The 20,128-nt window shown below is 37.1% G+C and overlaps 1 protein-coding gene across 1 annotated transcript in view; it reads left to right on the plus strand.

Moving 5' to 3' along the window:
• EAF2 (ELL associated factor 2) overlaps window positions 1-20,128 on the plus strand; it is a 50,950-nt gene that overhangs the window by 9,893 nt on the left and 20,929 nt on the right. Inside the window, exons 2-4 of the mRNA XM_005675012.2 lie at window positions 1,659-1,753; window positions 9,899-10,035; window positions 12,055-12,200. Of these exons, the coding sequence (XP_005675069.1) occupies window positions 1,659-1,753; window positions 9,899-10,035; window positions 12,055-12,200 (378 nt within the window). The remainder of the gene's footprint in view (window positions 1-1,658; window positions 1,754-9,898; window positions 10,036-12,054; window positions 12,201-20,128) is intronic.

Consider the following 20,128-nt stretch of genomic DNA (forward strand, 5'->3'; position numbering starts at 1 on the left):
CAATGCTGGAGACCAGGGTTCGTTCCCTGGGTTGGGAAGATTCCCTGGAGAAGGAGATGGCTACCCACTCCAGTATTCTTGCCTGGAGAATTCCATGGACAGAGGAGCCTGGTGGGCTACAGTCCATGGATCACAAAGAATCGGACACGACTGAGCGACTAACTCTCTCACTTTTCCACAGGACAGCAGACAAGCGGTAGTAAGAGACCAAGGTGGTTTAAGAAGAATTTAGGGGAAAACAAAAACCTGAACATAACAAACTGTGGAAAGCTCTTAAAGAGATGGAAATACCAGACCATCTGACCTGTCTCCTGAGAAACCTGTGTGCGGGTCAAGAAGCAACAGTTAGAACCCTGTATGGAGCAACTGATTGGTTCAAGATTGAGAAGGGAGTACAACAGGGCTGTCTGCTGTCGATCTGTTTGTTTAACCTATACACTGAGCACATCATGAAAAATGCCAGGCTGGATGAGTTACAAGCTGGAACCAAGATAGGTAGGAGAAACATCAATAACCCAGATATGTGGATGATACCACTCTAATAGCAGAAAGCAAAGAGGAACTAAAGAGCCTCTTGATGAGGGTGAAGGAGGAGAGTGAAAGAGCTGGCTTAAAATTAAATATTAAAAAAAGTAAGATCATGGCACCTGGCCCCACTACTTCATGGCAAATAGAAGTGGAAAAGGTGGACGTATCGCAACAGATTTCCTCTTGTTGGGCTCTAAAATCACTGTGGATGGTGACTGCATCCATTAAATCAGAGGACAGTTTCTTCTTGGCTGGAAGGCTATGACAAACCTAGACAGTATGTTGAAAAGCAGAGACAGTACTCTGCCAACAAAAGTCTGTATAGTCAAGGCTATGATCTTCCTGGTGGTCATGTACAGTTGTGAGATTTGGACCATAAAGAAGGCCAAAGAATTGATGCCTTTGAACTATGGTGCTAGAGAAGACTCCTGAGAGCCCCTTGGATTGCAAGGATATCAAAGCAGTCAATCTTGAGGGAAATCAGACCTGAATACTCATTGGAAGGACTGATGCTGAAGCTGAAACTCCAGTATTTTGGTCATCTGATATGAACAGCCGACTCATTGGAGAAGTCTCTGATACTGGGAAAAACTGAGGGGAAGGAGAAGAGGGCTTCAGAGGATGATGTGGCTGGTAAGCGTCACCATTGCAATGGACATGAACTTGGGCAAACTTTGGGATATGGTGAGGGGCAGGGAGACCTGGCGTGTTGCAGTCCATGGCGTTGCAAAGAGTCAGACATGACTGGGCGACTGAGCAACAACAAAAACCTGAAAGTTGAAAATGTTCTACTGACAATTGGTTTTAGCAAATTGTGAAGACACTGACATTATTTCATTTTTAGCAGTGGAACATCTTAGTTTGGATCATCTTGATATAAATAGATTCTAAGGGATCATGATGTTGAGGAATACTGTTTTAGAGTGTAGTTATTTCTTTTTTTTCTCAGAGTTACATATACAGAAAAACTGGATTGTATTCTATTTATTTTTAATATCAAGACACTTCTAATCCATTTTAATTACTGGCTGCTGGAAAATGATTTATCACTCTGAAACATGCTCATTTTTTGATATCCACATATTCAGGTATTCCATCTTATAAAAGTCTGTATCTGTATGTATTTTTAGATGACTTCAAACCTGCCTCTATTGACACTTCTTGTGAAGGAGAACTTGAAGTCGGCAAAGGTGAACAGGTGACAATTACTTTACCAAATATAGAAGTGAGTATATATATTAATATTTAAACTGAAGAGATTTTTAATAGAATTTTTACTAAATTTAAATGAAAATAATTGCACAGTTAATATAGTGATGATCAATTAAAGTAATTAATAAATACAGCAAAGCAAAAAATCTTAAACTATCTTAAATAAAACAATCTTGAAAATGCTTGAAACGTTAAACTTTACTTTGTAATTTTCAAGAACTATCTTATTAAATGATGTGAAACAATTAGAGATCTAAACATATTTATTAAATCACTATTATGAACCAGATTTTGTACTACAAACTAGGAATAATAACATATCCTCTGCCACCTAGTCCTAATCTGTTATAGCAGACAGGCACATGGACATCTAGTGCTATAGATTAGAGCACTGATAAAATTCTGTTTAAGCACGTGAACATAAGTAAATGCTCTGCCTGGTAGAATCTTGAAAGGCTTCACAAAGCAGATGCTATTTGGGCCAAGACTTAAAGGACAAGTGGAATCTCACCAGTTACAAGAGGAAAAAATATTCTAGGCAAAAGGAAAGGTTTCTGTGGAGAAAGGACTAGAATTTTGTGACTAAATGAATGCATGTAGTAAATTACAGAATGATGAAAAATGATTGATATGAGACTGGAAAGGTAGATTGGAATCAGATTACAGAGAATCTTTTAGTTGTAATATAGAATTTGAAGTTTATCCCATAGGTATTAGAGAACCATTAGAGGTTTTAGAGTTCTCCTGATGGCTCAGTGGGTAAAGACTGTGCCTGCAAATCAGAAGTCACAGGAGACAAGGGTTTAGTTCCTGGATCAGGAAGATCCCCTGAAGAAGGGAATGGCAACCCTCTCCAGTATTCTTGCCTGGAAAATTCCATGGACAGAGCATAGGTGGCAAAGAGTCTGAGCATGAGTTAGTCATGACTGAGCGACTAACACTTAACTTTCAGAGGTCTTTAAGCAGAGAAATAACATGGTTAGATTTGTGCTTTAGGAGTGATTTTAGCAATAACTTAATTAGGGAATGGGTTGGTAAAGAGAGATACTAGATCAGGGGGCCTTTACCAAAAGTTTTGCCCATTTCAAAAATCTTCAGATGTTATCAAATACTGTTTATATTGTATGCTCTAGTTTTCTCAATCCTTGAGTTAGAAATTTCTCAGCATTCAATGTTTCTTTTATACTCACTTGATCTATTCTCAAAGAAAACCAAGATTGTAAATTTATAGTTTAACATAGAAAACACCAGACTTTCTGAGATTTTTTTTTCCTTTGTCTTGTTTAATTTTTGTGATAGGAATGGTTTTGTGCTAGTTCATCCACATTCTCTTATATACAATTATGAAATGGCTTGTCATGGTTAGAGATATAGCCAGTAAGCTCTCTATCCAGCCTTCCATCTTTTTCTTTTTATCAGCCAACACTATATATTGAGACCTCACTTTTATGTCAGACTGTATCAGTTCGTGCCTCTGAAGTTTTCCCTAATGTTAATTAAATTCATGGGGGCATTTTATTTTTCTCATATGCTCCCTTAGAAACTGAAGGAAATGAAAAATAGAGTTCAGTGTGAAACAGTGTAGATAAGTAAGGCTTTGCATTACTCTGTTATTAAAAAGTATTCAGATTCTGGTGTCTCTAAAATAGTTAGGAAATTAAGTACCCAGTAATCTAAGGCTTTTTTTTTGCTTTGTGAGGTTTATTAAAGAAAAACCTAAATTTAAAATTTATTGAAAAATATCAGGTGTATTTTCCCACATAATTTGTTGAAAATTTATTGAAAAACATCAGGTGGTTTTTCCCACAGCACAGCAAAAAAAAAAAAAAAAAGAGGTAGACTAGATGTGGTAGGTGTCCTAAAAAAATATTACCGTTTAATGAGAAAGATAGGAGATAATTGACTAAAGTTTCATAATGTAAGAACCATCATAAAGGTATACACAGAATATTATGGGAGTACAAAGAAGGGATCATTCAGCCTGGAGAGGGAAAGGAGACATTGGGAATGCTGTCTTGAAAGATGAGTTGAAATTACCCAGGTGAAATAAAGAGAGAAGGACTTCTTAGGCAGAGAAAAGAAAGATATGGGCTACAACAAAGCAACAAAAAAGTGTTACATTTGAAGAACTACATATAGGCCACTATGGCTAGGTAAGAAAGGGTGCCTGTAAGTACATAGTGGGAGATGGAAAGATATTTAGGAATCAGATAAAGAAGGGCCTATTGTGTAATGCAAAAGAATTTTATCCTGTACTGTGACTCTCACATAGCTGGAATGGAAAAGAATTGTTAGAATTACTGTTTGCTAAGAGCAGGGTGTTTTTTTTTTTTTTTTTTCCCTCCAAGGCATACAGTCTATAAACAATTGTGAATAAGACTAGAAATATATTCTCAAATTTTGTGGCATTTTCCTCCTTCATTGGGCTTCCCTGATAGCTCAGTTGGTAAAGAATCTGCCTGCAATGCAGGAGACCCCAGTTCAATTCCTTGGTTGGGAAGATCCCCTGGAGAAGGGAAAGGCTACCCATTCCTGTATTCTGGCCTGGAGAATTCCATGGACTGTGTAATCTATGAGGTCACAAAGAGCTGGACACTAATCCCTTTCACATTTACTTTCCTCCTTCATTAAAGAACTTTAACTAGGTAGGAGCTTTACATTTCTTCACTTTTCTTAATTTTGTGGGTGTTTGTAGAAATGCTTTATTAGTTTGAGGCATTTAGATTCTCCTATTTTCTTTATCAACTTATTTTTATCACCTTGGTGAAAATGCCTAGAAGCTTGGAGGCATTCCATAAAATAGAACTTTTATTATTCTTTTAAGAATACCTTAAGATTCTGGTAGTTCTTTGATAGGGTGAATTTTCTCATTTTCATTTCTCTAGGTTTTCTTTGATAGTATCAAATAGAAGAAATGAATAAAAATGAACAGTTAAGGGAGTCAGCATTGGGCATTTACAAGTCTCTCATTTTTACAAAAAGCTCTATGTTTGCTATAAAATTTCAAAATGTTGAATTTTGAAAGGAAAAGAGATACTTGACTGCTAATGATTTGTCACTGGTGCTGTCTAAGTCTGGGATATGTTTAGTGTTATCTTGTGAGGTACTTTTGTGGGCTTCAGTGAAACAGCCCACAGGAAACTTCCAGCTACACGTCATATTATGCAATGAATGTATGTCTAATGGTTGCTCAACAACTCTAGCTCTCAAACCCTGGACATGTGAGAGTTCCATATGTCTGATGGCTACATGCCTTTGACTCTGTTGGTCAAAGTCCCTTCCAAGATGAATATAGTCTGATTCTTTGCTTTTGCTGTAAGTTTACATAGCTCACTTGGGAAAGCAGCCCACAACATTCTTGGGACTTCAGCTTATTTTAGGACTAGAGCCCTATTTTAATGTCCTATTACAATTATACTTTTAAATGAAGTATATCTTTTATCATTGTATAATAAACCTTTTTACCTTGTTTTTGTGATTTTAAGCTTAAATACCACCTTCTTTAATATTAATTTTGCCACCTTTGCTTTCTTTTTATTTGCATGTTCATGGAATCTTAGTGTCTTTTATTTACTTACATTTTTAAGTATACCTTTTATTAGTGGAATATTCTGTGTTTCAGTTTTAAACCTAATTTGCACTTTCTATTTTTATTAGGATAATTCTATCCACATTTAGTTCAAAGCTGATATACTTGATTAAGGTTTATTATACAATGATAAAATATATACTTCATTTTAAAGTATAATTGTAATAGGACATTAAAATAGGGCTCTAGTCCTAAAATAAGCTAAAGTCCCAAGAATGTGGTGGGCTGCTTTCCCAAGTGAGCTATGTAAACTTAAAGCAAAGAATCAGACTATATTCATCTTGGAAGGGACTTTGACCAACAGAGTCAAAGGCATGTAGCCATCAGACATATGGATATGTATATATATTCAGTTCAATTCAGTTCAGTCGCTTAGTCATGTCGGACTCTTTACAACCCCATGAATCGCAGCATGCCGGGCCTCCCTGTCCATCGCCAACTCCCGGAGTTCACTCAAACTCACGTCGATCGAGTCTGTGATGCCATCCAGCCATCTCATCCTCTGTCATCCCCTCTCCTCCTGCCCCCAATCCCTCCCAGCATCAGTCTTTTCCAATGAGTCAACTCTTCGCATGAGGTGGCCAAAGTACTGGAGCTTCAGCTTTAGCATCATTCCTTCCAAAGAAATCCCAGGACTGATCTCCTTCAGAATGGACTGGTTGGATCTCCTTGCAGTCCAAGACTCTCAAGAGTCTTCTCCAACACCACAGTTCAAAAGCATCAATTCTTCGGCTCTCAGCTTTCTTCACAGTCCAACTCTCACATCCATACATGACTACTGGAAAAACCATAGCCTTGAGTAGATGGACCTTTGTTGGCAAAGTAATGTCTCTGCTTTTGAATATGCTATCTAGGTTGGTCATAACTTTTCTTCCAAGGAGTAAATGTCTTTTAATTTCATGGCTGCAATCACCACCTGCAGTGATTTTGGAGCCAAAAAAATAAAGTCTGACACTGTTTCCACTGTTTCCCCATCTATTTCCCATGAAGTGATGGGACCAGGTGCCATGATCTTAGTTTTCTGAATGTTGAGCTTTAAGCCAACTTTTAATTTGTTTTCTCTTTTTGTTAATAGTTTTATGAAGCAGCTCATCTTTTTTCTTTCTTTGTTTTCCCTCATGTTACTTTGGGAGTACTATTGTGCTCTTCTACTCCGTTACTGATTCCTTTCCTTTCCTGTTATTCACAATCCAACGTGCTCAGATTTGCCTGTCAGCAGATGGAAAACAAAACTAGAAGGAAAGAAGGAAGGAGGATAGCAGTAATCTAGGTGAGCTGATAATTGCATTCTGAAGTCGGGTTATAGCAGGAAACCTGAGGTGGTAGGATGTATTCAGCAGTGATTCAGAAGCAAAGAGAGTTCATATGCTTAGGAGTTTCCTGGCACCTTAGTTGTTTAATACCCCTTTCTTGGGACCTGAAGTAAGTTCAGAAATTGAAGTTTAAAATAAGAGTGGTGCTCAGTTTAGTGAGTAAAAAAGTTTAATTAAAAAACTTGTTTGTAGTCTTCCTAGTGATCTGATGGGCGAGAATCTACCTTGCAATGCAGGGGACATGGGTTTGATCCCTGGTTGGGGATCTAGGATCCCAGATGTTACTGGTTAACTGAACCTGCATGCCACAACTAAGGCCCAACACAGCCAAATAAATAAATAAATATTTTTTAAAAAATTGTTCAGAGTATAGAAGGCAGGCATAGGGATTGTGAACAACCTGTTTAACTTTTATTTATAATAAAAAATATTCATATTATTCATATGAGCATTCATTGAGTATCAGTTCAAATCTTGTTACTGTAAATAATTGGAGCAATAAAAAAAAATTCTAATCAGTATTCCTTCTTCAGAAACTCAGAGTAACAATAAAGTATTGTATTTTAAAATGTTTTCTAAGTAAGAATACAAGTATTTTTAAGGAGGATATATTACGTGAATCTCTTAAATATAACATGGAGCCCTTGGGTTGCTATTTGGGGGTATCTTACTCACTTATTTTCAGTGAAGACATCTAAAAAATATATTTACCAGCCAAGCAAGTATATTTGTTAAGATCATGCTTCTGACTCTGTACCTTACCAGGGCTTCTCCTGAGTGATCCCCATCTCACTCTTTCTTATAGGCCACTCCAGATGTGTCCTCTTCTATGCTGTGGATGCTTAACTTCCTATAGATCATTTTGTCTTGGAAAAATTTCTTTCTTTCTTTTGGCTTCATCAGGTTCTCTCCCAACCTTTCAGATGTCTCTAATCTAGCCCTTTTGTTTGGCAGCCTCAATTACAAAATTTATCTCATACTCCTCCTTGTGGTCATGTGTACAATCTCTAATAATTGTTAACTTTTAAAATATGATATGCCTTTTTAACCTTTCTGGTGGCTCAGATGGTAAAGAGTCTGCCTTCATGCAGGAGACCTGGGTTTGATTCCTAGGTCAGAAAGGTCCCCTGGAGAAGGGAATGGCTACCCACACCGGTATTCTTCCCTGAAGAATCCCATTGACAGAGGGGCCTGGCAGGCTACAGTCCATGGGGTCCCAAAGAGTCTGACAGGACTGAGCAGCACTTCACTTTAGTCTTTTATGGGGGCTTTCCAGGTGGCTCTGGTGGTAAAGAATCCACCTACAATGCAGGAGTTCAATCCCTGGGTGGAGAAGATCCCCTGGAGTAGAAAATGGCAACCTGCTCCAGTATTCTTGCCTGGAAAATTCCATAGACAGAGGAGCCTGGTGGGCTACAGTCCGTGGGGCTGCAGAGTTTTAGAAATCACCTTGTTCTAACTTGATCTAATATTACTATCGTGTTTGACAAAATTATTATAATTAGTGCTGTAAAAATTAAATGTACTTCTATAAAGTTCAAAACCAAGCAATTATAACAATATATTGTTTAGGGATACATATATGTGGGATAAAATAAGAGAATGAGAAACATAAAATTCCTTCAGGATTGAGGAAATTGGGAACAAAGGATAGAAGAGGAGCATGTCGGTAAATGTGGGTTATTAGGAGTGAGCCAGGGTTCTTTAACCTTTTATTATGGAAAATAGAATAGTATAATGAACTCCTATGTACTTATTGAGTTTCAAGAATTATCACCATTTTGCTGTTTTTAATAGTCTCCTACCACTTCTTTTTCCTGTCATATTTTAAAAGCAATCCCAGATATTCACAAATGCTTATGTATACATCCTTAACTGATAAGGATATTTTTACTTTCACTTAAGGACCATGCAACCATCACTTACCATAAAATTAATTATAAGACCTGGTCCATATTTATGTTTTCATGATGTTTTCAAAAATGTCTTTTTTCAACTTTTCTCCCTAGGAATCCATGTAAAATCCTTATATAGCATATTTATGTATTCATTTATTTTTTATTGAGGTATCATTAATTTATAAGGTTGTGTTAGTTCAAGTATATATCAAAGTGATTCAATTATACATATCTATCTATATTTTCAGATTTTTTTCATTATAAGTTATTATAAGATATTGAGCATATTTCCCTTTGCTATAGAGTAGGTCCTTATTGTTTACCTATTTTATATTCCTATATTGCATTCTGATATTATGTTTCTTATGTCTCTTTTATTCTGTAAAATTCCCTGACCTCTATTATGACATCAGTTTGCTGGAGAAACCAGATTAATTGTCCTAGAGGATATACCCACATTCTGGATTTCAAATAACTTCTGTCTGGTATTATGTAACTTGTTTCTCTCTCCTCATGTTTCCTATAAGCTGGTAGTTATTTTTAAAGGCTTGATGAGAGTTAGATTCTTTGTAAGGTTTTGTTTTGTTTTGTTTTGTTGTGTTTTTTCAGGCAAGAATGCTTTGTAGATGGTGCCTTGTACTTTCTTTTATATTACATCATGAAGCATATAATGTCTGCTTGGCCCACTTTTAATCAGTTGGTTTAATGTAACATGTTTCTTGATACATTCATTTTACTTAATCTGCATAGGGGAGCACCCCTTTAATAAGATTTAAGATTTGACAAATTAAAGAAGGAAGAAGAGGAGGGGTAGGAAATATAATTCAGAACTTTTGTCCCCTTATTGTAAAGTATATTAGCTGTATTAGAATTGAATACCAATTGCCTGTTGTAGACCAAATCTACAAAGATTTATGAAACAAATGTTTACTGGCTTAACGCAACTACTTCCTCTAGTCTCTTTCCTAATGACAGCAATTTTGAGATCTCAATCTCTCTTCATCTGTGTTTTTTTACTATAGTCCTTATTGCCAGATTAGTAAATTTAGGTAGTTAACTTAGGTGACTTGAAGTACAAAATAGATTGAGAAACGCAGAAGATCTCAAGTGAAAGTCGCTCAGTCGTGTCTGACTCTGCAACCCCATGGACTATAGAGTCCATGGAATTCTCCAGGCCAGAATACTGAAGTGGGGCTGTTCCCTTTTCCAGGGGATCTTCCCAACCTAGGGATCAAACCTAGGTCTTCTGCATTGCAGGCGGATTCTTTACCAGCTTAGGTACCAGAGAAGTGAAGATCTCAGTCTCTTTCAACTGAATTTCCATGAAAAATTTTAATAACAATAAACTTTTTAAACAGGGTTCAACTGCACCAGTAACTGTTTTCAAAGGTTCAAAGAAACCTTACTTAAAAGAATGCATTTTGATTATTAACCATGATACTGGGGAATGTCGTCTAGAAAAACTCAGCAGCAACATCACTGTAAAAAAAACAAGGTATGTGGTTAATGAAATAAATATTTTATCAACACATAAATTGCTAAGAAAATGTCAATGAAAAATGTTATTGGATTAAGTCACATTATTATATAAGGATTTTTCTATGTGGTGCAAGATGTTTTGATTTTTTTGCAAGTTTAAATTTGATGAAGATCCTTTAGCCAGAAGCTTTTACCATCTCTAAGCTTCTTTTGTTTCTAAATGTTTTCTTATATGTAGTTATATCTTTATTCTGTTGTAGATATGTTTGTAGAACTGGACTGAAAGGAGTCTTTATGCACTCTCCAAATAATATCATTATTGTTGGTAAAATTTTATCAAGCACCTAGAAAACGTGAAGCAAGAAAAGGGAGAATTTCCAATACAAATAGTACCTCAAAACTTCTACATTTTAATTGGGTTAACATATAATTGCACTACAAAAGTCAGTAAGAGAGTATAGCCATCTCAGATTTTGGGGAAGGGGGATAGGCAGTAGAATAATTAACATGTAGCATAAAGGGCTGTGCTCTAAAAGCCATAAAAATATTAATAGTATAGACAAAACTTGTTCTAGGAATTAAAAGAAGGGAGAAGTTATGGTTCACCAGAGCATTAAGGGAGCTCTTATTGATGTACCTTAAAAGGAAGATAAGATTTAGAACTGTTTTACCCAAACATATTTGGTGATAAGAATTACCTTTGTGTGTTTTGTTAAACATATGAGTTCCCAAACTCAACTGATCAGGGAAGGAGCCTAGGAAGCTTTTTTTTTTTTAATTATCCTCTCCTCTCAGATGATTTTTATTGATAGAAAAGTTTAGAAGATACTGATTTAATTATCAGAGAGAACATGAGGACATAAACAAGGTAGGAATTTATCTGACTTATTTGGAACCTATGAATAAGACTTGCTTGAATAGAGCAGAAATTTGTTTCTTTGCTTGTATACCAATATTAGAAATGGGGAATGAGGCTGGAAGAAGCTAGAGTTAGGTGAGCTAATGCTTTCGATATTAACCATGAAATTAGTACAGTGTCTTATTGGTGGTGGTTATATACTGCATTAAAGTTTTTTTTAACCAGGGATAGACATGCTTACATTCTTGTTTTGAAATGTAAATATCCCAAGCAAATCAATTTAAATGAAACCATGTGGGAAACAGAAAAATGCATAAACCATGATTCTTGAGAGTAGGAATGAAGATTAAAGCGAAGTTCCAAATACTTTGTGAAGGAAGAACTAGCAGGATTTGGTGACTGGAAATGGGAGCAGCAAAGTCAAGCATAACTGTGTTATTTATACATACTCTTTTCTTAAAAGTATTGAAAGGAGAGTATACGAATCTTCTTCAGTAAAATGTCTTAATGTTTTAGGAGAAGGCAATGGCACCCCACTCCAGTACTCTTGCCTAGAAAATCCCATGGATGGAGGAGCCTAGAAGGCTACAGTCCATGGGGTCACTGAGGGTCAGACATGACTGGGCAGCTTCACTTTCACTTTTCACTTTCCTGCATTGGAGAAGGAAATGGCAACCCACTCCAGTGTTCTTACCTGGAGAATCCCAGGGACGAAGGAGCCTGGTGGGCTGCTGTCTATGGGGTCGCATAGAGTCAGGCATGACTGAAGCGACTTAGCAGCTTAATGTTTTAAATGAAAAATGTGGGAGTGATTTAATTTTAACAGGATGAAAGTTTCAGAATTTAGGGAATATATTGTATCTCTTGTATACTTATGTATAATTTCATTTTATTTCAGTCATTTGTGTATGTCTTATCTCTTCAACTTGGAGCAGTGGTTTTGTTTTTGTTCACATTTGTATCCTTAAATGAGCCTGTGTGTATGCCATGTATATAGCAGGGCTCAATAAACATTTGTTATATAATGAATTAATTAATGCTTTAATCTTTGAATGTCATTTTAAAGATCTCTAGAATAAATAACAAGCTGTCAGTTTTAGCAGCTTTGTAAGTTGAAATTGTTGTTATATTGCAATCATCATACTGGTTTTGACCTTTTGCTATGCTTAATGGCAGGTTTGAAGGAAGCAGTAAAATTCAGTATCGAATAGAACAGCAGCAGCAACAAATGCGAAATTCAGCTAGGACTCCCAATCTTATAAAACATTCTCCATCCGAAGACAAGATGTCCCCAGCATCTCCGATGGATGATATTGAAAGAGGTAAAGTCTATGTGTATGTAATGTCCCTTTACAAGAAATTATTAATAAATGTTAAGTGAAATCTTTCATTTTAATTGACAAGCAAACTAACCATAAAATTCTAAAAGCATGTTTTTAATTATGGGTTTTTCTAGGGGAAGAACATAGTTTAGTAATTTTATGTACATGAGCCTATATATAACAGAATTTACATTTTTATTATTCAAAGGAACAAGTATTTATTATTTATTATTCAGAGGAACAAGTTTAAATACATGTAATTGGAGTTTTCTCCTCTTTGACAGTTATGATGATTCAAATTCAGGTCTTCACAGCATCTTCCTGTTGAAGTTTTTTTATGTATAGCCAGACTATAGATGTCTAAGATGTCGCCAAACCAATAGTGAAGTGAGGAGATGTAGGAAGCCAAAGCAGCAGGCAAGTTCTTCTGAAGTGCTGCTCACTTCTCAGCAGGAAGGTGTTTCTAGGAAAGCACAGTCCCTTTGAAAGTAAGGAAACTTATATATCTATTTCTTTTCTAGCTGCAGTTTGGGTGTCTGTGTTGTTGTAATTAAATGTGGTAGGAGCAAGATCCTGATCACTGAAGTTTATTTGCTTGTACACTTAGCCTTCATAACTTATATATCATGTTCTGTTTCCTCTTGCCCCCTTCTAAGCCCAGTATAGTATTAGATCCCTACTATATTAGTGTTCACTTTACAAACAATAAGAAAATATAATCTCAGAACTCTTGTTGCCATAATGGTTAGAGTACACGTAGCCTTTCCAGGTGGCCTAGGTTTCCTCACAACCTAGTGGCTAGGTTCTAAGAATAAGTGTCGAGAGACAGAGAGTGAAAGGAGAAAGGACGGCGTGGAGGTGAAATCTTTATCTTTTTAATTACACAGGCTCAGAAGCCATGTAGTATCACTTGTGCCTGTGTTTGTACATGTTTTAACAGCTCTATTGAGGTATATCTGATACAAAATCTTCAGGTATTTAAACTACAGTCTGTTAGGTTTTGATATTTGTACATCCTGAAGTTACAGCCACAACCACGATAATGAACTTATTTATCACTCTAAAAAGCTTCTGCCTGGTCATTTGTAATACCGCTCTGCCAGTCCTCCCCACCCCATCCATTCCTACGTAAGTACTGATCTGCTTTTTGTCACTATCATTAGTTTGTTTATTTTAGACATTTATATCAGTGGAATCATATAGTATGTCCTCTTTTTTATGTCTAGATTTTTGCACTAAGCATAATTATTTTGATAATCATCCATTATTGAAGCATGTATAAATAGTTCAATCCTTTTTTACTGCTGAGTAAAAGGATCTTCTTTATGGACAGACAACAATTGCTTATCTGCTCAACTTGAAGATGGACATTTGAGTTGTTCCCAGTTTTTGGTTTTTACAAATAAAACTCTTATGAACATCACATATTAATCTTTGAAAAGACAAATGTTTTATCTTGACTAAATATGTAGAAGTGAAATATGCACTGGAAGTAATGAATAGATTCAAGGGATTCAATCTAGTTAACTATGCCTGAAGAACTATGGACAGAGGTCTGTAATATTGTACAGGAGGCAGCAAACAAAACCATTCTAAAGAAAAAGAAAAGCAAGAAGGCAAAGTGGTTATCTGAGGATATCTTTACAAATAGCTGAAGAAAGAAGAGAAGCAAAAGGCAAGGGAGAAAGGAAAAGGTACATCCAACTAAACACAGAGTTCCAAAGAATAGCACGGAGAGACAAGAAGGCCTTATGGGCGCAATAAGGACAGAAATGGTAGAAGGCTAGTAGACACTGAAGAGATCAAGAAGAGATGGAAAGAATACATGAGGAACTGTACAAAAGATATCTTAAAGAACCGGATTACTATGATGGTGTGGTCAATCACCCAGAGCCAGATATTCTAGAGTGCAAAGTCAAGTGAACCTTATGAAGCATTACTGTTAATAAAGCTCATGGGTGTGATGGAATTCCAGTAGAGCTATTGAAAACCCTAAAGGATGATGCCATCAGGGTGTTGCATCCAATATGTCAGTAAATCTGGAAGACCACACAGTGGCCACAGGACTGGAAAAGGTCAGTCCTCATTCCAGTTCCCAAGAAGGGTAGTGCTAAAGAATGTGCTAACCAGTGGATAGTTGCACTCATCTCCCATGCTAGTAAAGTCATGCTTAAAGTCTTGCATGCTATGCTTCAGAATTACATGAACCAAGAACTTCCAGATGTCCAAGTTGGGTTTAGAAATGACAGAGGAACAAGAGATCAAATTGCCAACATTTGCTGGGTCATAGAGAAAGCAAGGGGATTCCAGAAAAACATCTATCTCTGTTTCATGGACTATGCTAAAGCCTTTGACTGTGTGGATCATTATAAACTATGGAAAGCTCTTAAAGAGATGGGAAATACCAGACAATCTTACCTGTCTCCTAAGAAACCTGTATGTGGGTCAAGAAGCAACAGTTAGAACCCTGTATGAAACAACTGGGCTTCCCTGGTGGCTCAGATGGTAAAGCATCTGTCTACAATGTGGGAGACCCGGGTTCAGTTCCTGGGTTGGGAAGATCCCCTGGAGAAGGAAATGGCAATCCGCTCCAGTACTATTGCCTGGGAAATCCCATGGATAGAGGAGCCTGGTAGGCTACAGTCCATGGGGTCACAAATAGTTGGACATGATTGAGCGACTTCATATGGAGCAACTGATTGGTTAAAGATGGAGAAGGGAGTGCAACAGGGCTGTCTGCTATCACCTGTTTGTTTAACCTATACACTGAGCACAACATCTGGGCTGGATGAGTTACAAGCTGGAATCAAGATAGGTGGGAGAAACATCAACAACTTCAGATATGCAGATGATACCACTCTAATGGCAGAAAGCAAAGAGGAACTAAAGAGCCTCTTGATGAGCGTGAAGAAGGAGAGTGACAGAGCCAGCTTAAAACTAAATATTAAAAAAAAGATCATGGCATCTGGCCCCATTACTTCATGGCAAATAGAAGTGGAAAAGGTGGACGTATCACAACAGATTTCCTCTTGTTGGGCTCTAAAATCACTGCGGATGGTGACTGCAGCCATTAAATTAGAGGACAGTTTCTTCTTGGCTGGAAGGCTATGACAAACCTAGACAGTATGTTGAAAAGCAGAGACATTACTCTGCCAACAAAAGTCTGTATAGTCAAGGCTATAATCTTCCTGGTGGTCATGTACAGTTGTAAGATTTGGACCATAAAGAAGGCCAAAGAATTGATGCCTTTGAACTATGGTGCTAGAGAAGACTCCTAAGAGCTCCTTGGATTGCAAGGATATCAAAGCAGTCAATCTTGAGGGAAATCAGACCTGAATACTCATTGGAAGGACTGATGCTGAAGCTGAAACTCCAGTATTTTGGTCATCTGATATGAACAGCTGACTCATTGGAGAAGTCTCTGATACTGGGAAAAATTGAGGGGAAGGAGAAGAGGGCTTCAGAGGATGACGTGGCTGGTAAGCATCACCAATGCAATGGACATGAACTTGGGCAAACTTCAGGAGATGGTGAGGAACAGTGAGACCTGGCGTGTTGCAGTTCATGGGGTTGCAAAGAGTCAGACACAACTGGGCGACTGAACAACAGCAACAACAACAAGTGAAATAGCTGGATCATATGGTAGGTGTATATTTAACTCTTTAAGCAACTACCAAATTGTTTTCCAAAGTGGTTGTATGATTTTACATTTTTCTAATCTATATCAATGCTTGAATTCATTTTAATAAGATGTGTAGTGGTATCTCATTGGGTCTCTTTTAAAAATTTATTTGATTGAAATATAGTTGATTTACAGTGTTGTGTTAGTTTCTGGTGTACAGCAAAGCAATTCAGTTACACATATATATATGATATATAATAGTTTGCACTTGGTAATCCCAAACTCCCAATCTATCCCTCTCCCACACTCTACCTTGGCAACAAGTCTGTTCTCTATGAGTCTGTATCTGTTTTATAGGTAAGCTCATTTGTATCATATTTTATATTCCATGTGTAATGATATAATATGGTATTTGTCTTTTTCTTTCTAACTTAATTCACTAGGTCCATCCATATCGCTGCATATGGCATTATTTCATTCTTTTTTTTATAGATAAGTAATATTCCATTATATATATACATATCTATATATAGATGTATAATATACATATAGATATATACATATTGTTATCTACATAATATATAATGTGTGTACATGTATATATAATATATATAATATATATTTAGATAATATGCATGATGTATACATATAATATATAGATATATTATTGAGCCTAGTGGCTCAGTGGTAGAGTCCACCTGTCAATGTAGAGACGTGGGTTTGATCCCTGGATTGGGAAGATTCCCTGGAGAAGGAAATGGCAAACAACTCAGTGCAATCCCAATACAAATTTCAACAAGCTTTGTAAGAAATTGAGAAGCTAATTCTAAAAATCTTGTGCAAAATGGAAGAATTCCCAAAACAACTTTGTAAGAGAAGAACAAAGATGTAAGACTAAAACTTTCTGATTTCAAAATTATTATAAAGCTAACAAGACAATGCAGATGACACCACCCTTATGGTAGAAGGTGAAGAGGAACTCAAAAGCCTTTTGATGAAAGTGAAAGTGGAGAGTGAAAAAGTTGACTTAACACTCAACTTTCAGAAAACGAAGATCATGGCATCCAGTCCCATCACTTCATGGCAAATATATGGGGAAACAGTGGAAACAGTATCAGACTTTATTTTTCTAGGCTTCAAAATCACTGCAGATGGTGACTGCAGCCATGAAATTAAAAGACACTTACTCCTTGGAAGAAAAGTTATGACCAACCTAGATAGCATATTGAAAAGCAGAGACATTACTTTGCCAGCAAAGATCCGTCTAGTCGAGGCTATGGTTTTTCCCATGGTCATGTATGGATGTGAGAGTTGGACTGTGAAGAAAGCTGAGCACCGAAGAATTGATGCTTTTGAACTGTGGTGTTGGAGAAGATTCTTGAGAGTCCCTTGGACTGCAAGGAGATCCAACCAGTCCATTCTAAAGATCAGCCCTGGGTGTTCTTTGGAAGGAATGATGCTGAAACTCCAATACTTTGGCCACCTCATGTGAAGAGTTGACTCATTGGAAAAGACTCTGATGCTGGGAGGGATTGGGGGCAGGAGGAGAAGGGGACGACAGAATGAGATGGCTGGATGACATCCCTGACTCAATGGACATGAGTCTGAGTGAACTCCGGGAGTTGGTAATGGACAGGGAGGCCTGGCGTGCTGTGATTCATGGGGTCGCAAAGAGTCAGACACGACTGAGTGACTGAACTGAACTGAACTGAACAAGACAATATGGTGTTGGCATAAATATAAACAAATAGATCTATGTGTTAGAATAAAAGTTCAGAAATAGACCCATGTGTATATGGACAGTTTTTTTTTCCTCACAGTGTCTCTCTCCATTTATTTATATATTTAATTTCTCTTACAGATGTTTTATGGTTTTCAGCATACAGGTCCTTCAAATATTTTGTCAAAATTATCTATGTTGTTGTTGTGCAGTCACTCAGTCCTGTCTGACTGTGACCCCATGGACTACGGCACTCCAGGCTTCCCTGTCTTTCACCATCTCCTGGAGCTTGCACAAACTCACGTCCATTGAGTTGGCAATGCCATCCAACCATCTCATCCTCTGTCATCCCCTTCTCCTGCTTTCAATCTTTCCCAGCATCAGGGTCTTTTCTAATGAGTTGGCTCTTCAGATTAGGTATTGGAGTTTCAGCTTTAGCACCAGTCTTTCCAGTGAATATTCAGGATTGATTTCCTTTAGGATGGACTAGTTGGATCTCCTTGCAGTCCAAGAGACTTTCAAGAGTCTTCTCCAACACCATGGTTCAAAAGCATCAATTCTTCAACACTCAGCCTTCTTTATGGTCCAACACTCACATCCATTCATGACTCCTGGAAAAATCATACCTTTGACTAGATGGACCTTTGTTGGCAAAGTGATGTCTCTGCTTTTTAATATGCTGTCTAGGTTTTTCATAGCTTTTCTTCCAAGGAGCAACTGTCTTTTAATTTCATGGCTGCAGTCGCCATCTGCAGTGATTTTGGAGCCCCCAAAATAAAGTCTCTCCCACTATTTCCATTGTTTCCCCCTCTATTTGCTGTGAAGTGATGGGACCAGATGCCATGATCTTAGTTTTTTTAATGTTGAGTTTTAAGCCAGCTTTTTCACTCTTCTGTTTCACTTTCATCAAGAGGCTCTTTAGTGCCTCTTCACTTTCTGCCAGGAGGGTGGTGTCATCTGCATATTTGAGGTTATTTATATTTCTCCTTGCAGTCTTGATGCCAGCTGCTTCTTCATCCAGCCCGGCATTTTGCATGATGTACTCTGCATATAAGTTAAATAAGCAGGGTGACAATATACAGCCTTGACATACTCCTTTCCCAATTTGGAACCAGTCTGTTGTTCTATTTCCAGTTCTAACTGTTGCTTCTTGACCTGCAAACAGGTTTCTTAGGTGGCAGTAAAGTGGCCTGGTATTCTCACCTCTTGAAGAATCTTCCTCAGTTTGTCGTGATCCACACATTCAAAGGCTTTAGCGTAGTCAGTGAAACAAAAGTAGACATTTTTCTGGAATTCTGTTGCTTTTTCTATGATCCAACAAATGTTGGAAGGTTGGTCTCTGGTTCCTCTGCCTCTTCTAAATCCAGCTTGAATATCTGGAAGTTCTTGGTTCATGTACTGTTGAAGCCTAGCTTGGAGAATTTTGAGCATTACTTTGCTAGCATGTGAAATGAGGGCAATTCTGTGTTAGTTTAAACATTCTTTGGCATGCCTTTCTTTGGGATTGGAATGAAACTGATTTTTGTATATGGTCCTTGTTATATTTAACCTTGCTAAACTCATTCTTGAGCCTTTTTTGAAGGTACCTTAAGATTTTCTACATTTACAGTCATGTTATTGTGAATAATGACAATTTTTACCTCTCCCTTTCCAATCTGTTGGTTCTTGTTTCTTTTTCATAACTTATTGTACCAAGGAGGACCTTCAATTCAGCATTGACTAGAGGTGGTCAAAGTGGAAAACCTCTTGTTTCTGATGCTAGAAAATATTCAGTCCTTTAGAGTTACATATGATTTCAGTTCTTTACAATTATGTATGATTTCAGCAGTAAGTTCTTTCTAGACATCCTTCATCAGGTAGACTTCTATTTCTATGATGCTGAAAGTTTTTTTCCTTTTTTTGGTCAAGAACTACTGTTGAAAATTCTGCTGTTTTGAGATGGCTTTTATTTTTCAGTTTTTAACATAGTGAACTATATGGATTGATTTTTAAAAGTTTGTATTCCTTGGAAAATCCAACTTAGTCATTATATATTGTCCTTTTAATACTAGCACTTCTCAACCTCAGCAATATTGGCATTTGGAATTGGATGGTTCTTGGTCAGGGGCTGACTTGTATATTGTAAAGTACTTAGCAGCCTCTCTAGCTTCTACCCAATAGATGCTGGTATCACCGCTTGCCCCCCATTGTGACAACCAAAAATGTTTTTAAACATTGCTAGATTTCTTCCTAGGAGAGAAAATCGTAGCTGGTTGAAAACCACTGGTATATATTATTAAATTTGATTTACTAAAATTTTGCTTAAAAGTTTTGTGACCAGGTTCATAAAGGATATTGGGTGTTTGGTTTGGTTTGTTTTTGTAATGTCTCTGTTGAATTTCTGTATCAGTAATTCTGGCCGTATGGAATGAATTGGAAAGTATTACTTCCTTCTTAATTATACAGAAGAATTTGCATCAAGCTCGTATTATTTCTCCCTTAAATAACCGGTATAATTCACTGGTGAAGTCTTCTGTCACTGGAGATTTGTGTGCAGGGTGTGGGGAAGATTATAACTACAACCTAATTTTTAGGGGTATTCAGGCT

The sequence above is a fragment of the Capra hircus genome, chromosome 1 (genome assembly GCF_001704415.2).
Source record: "Capra hircus breed San Clemente chromosome 1, ASM170441v1, whole genome shotgun sequence".
Classification (NCBI taxonomy): Eukaryota; Metazoa; Chordata; class Mammalia; order Artiodactyla; family Bovidae; genus Capra; species Capra hircus.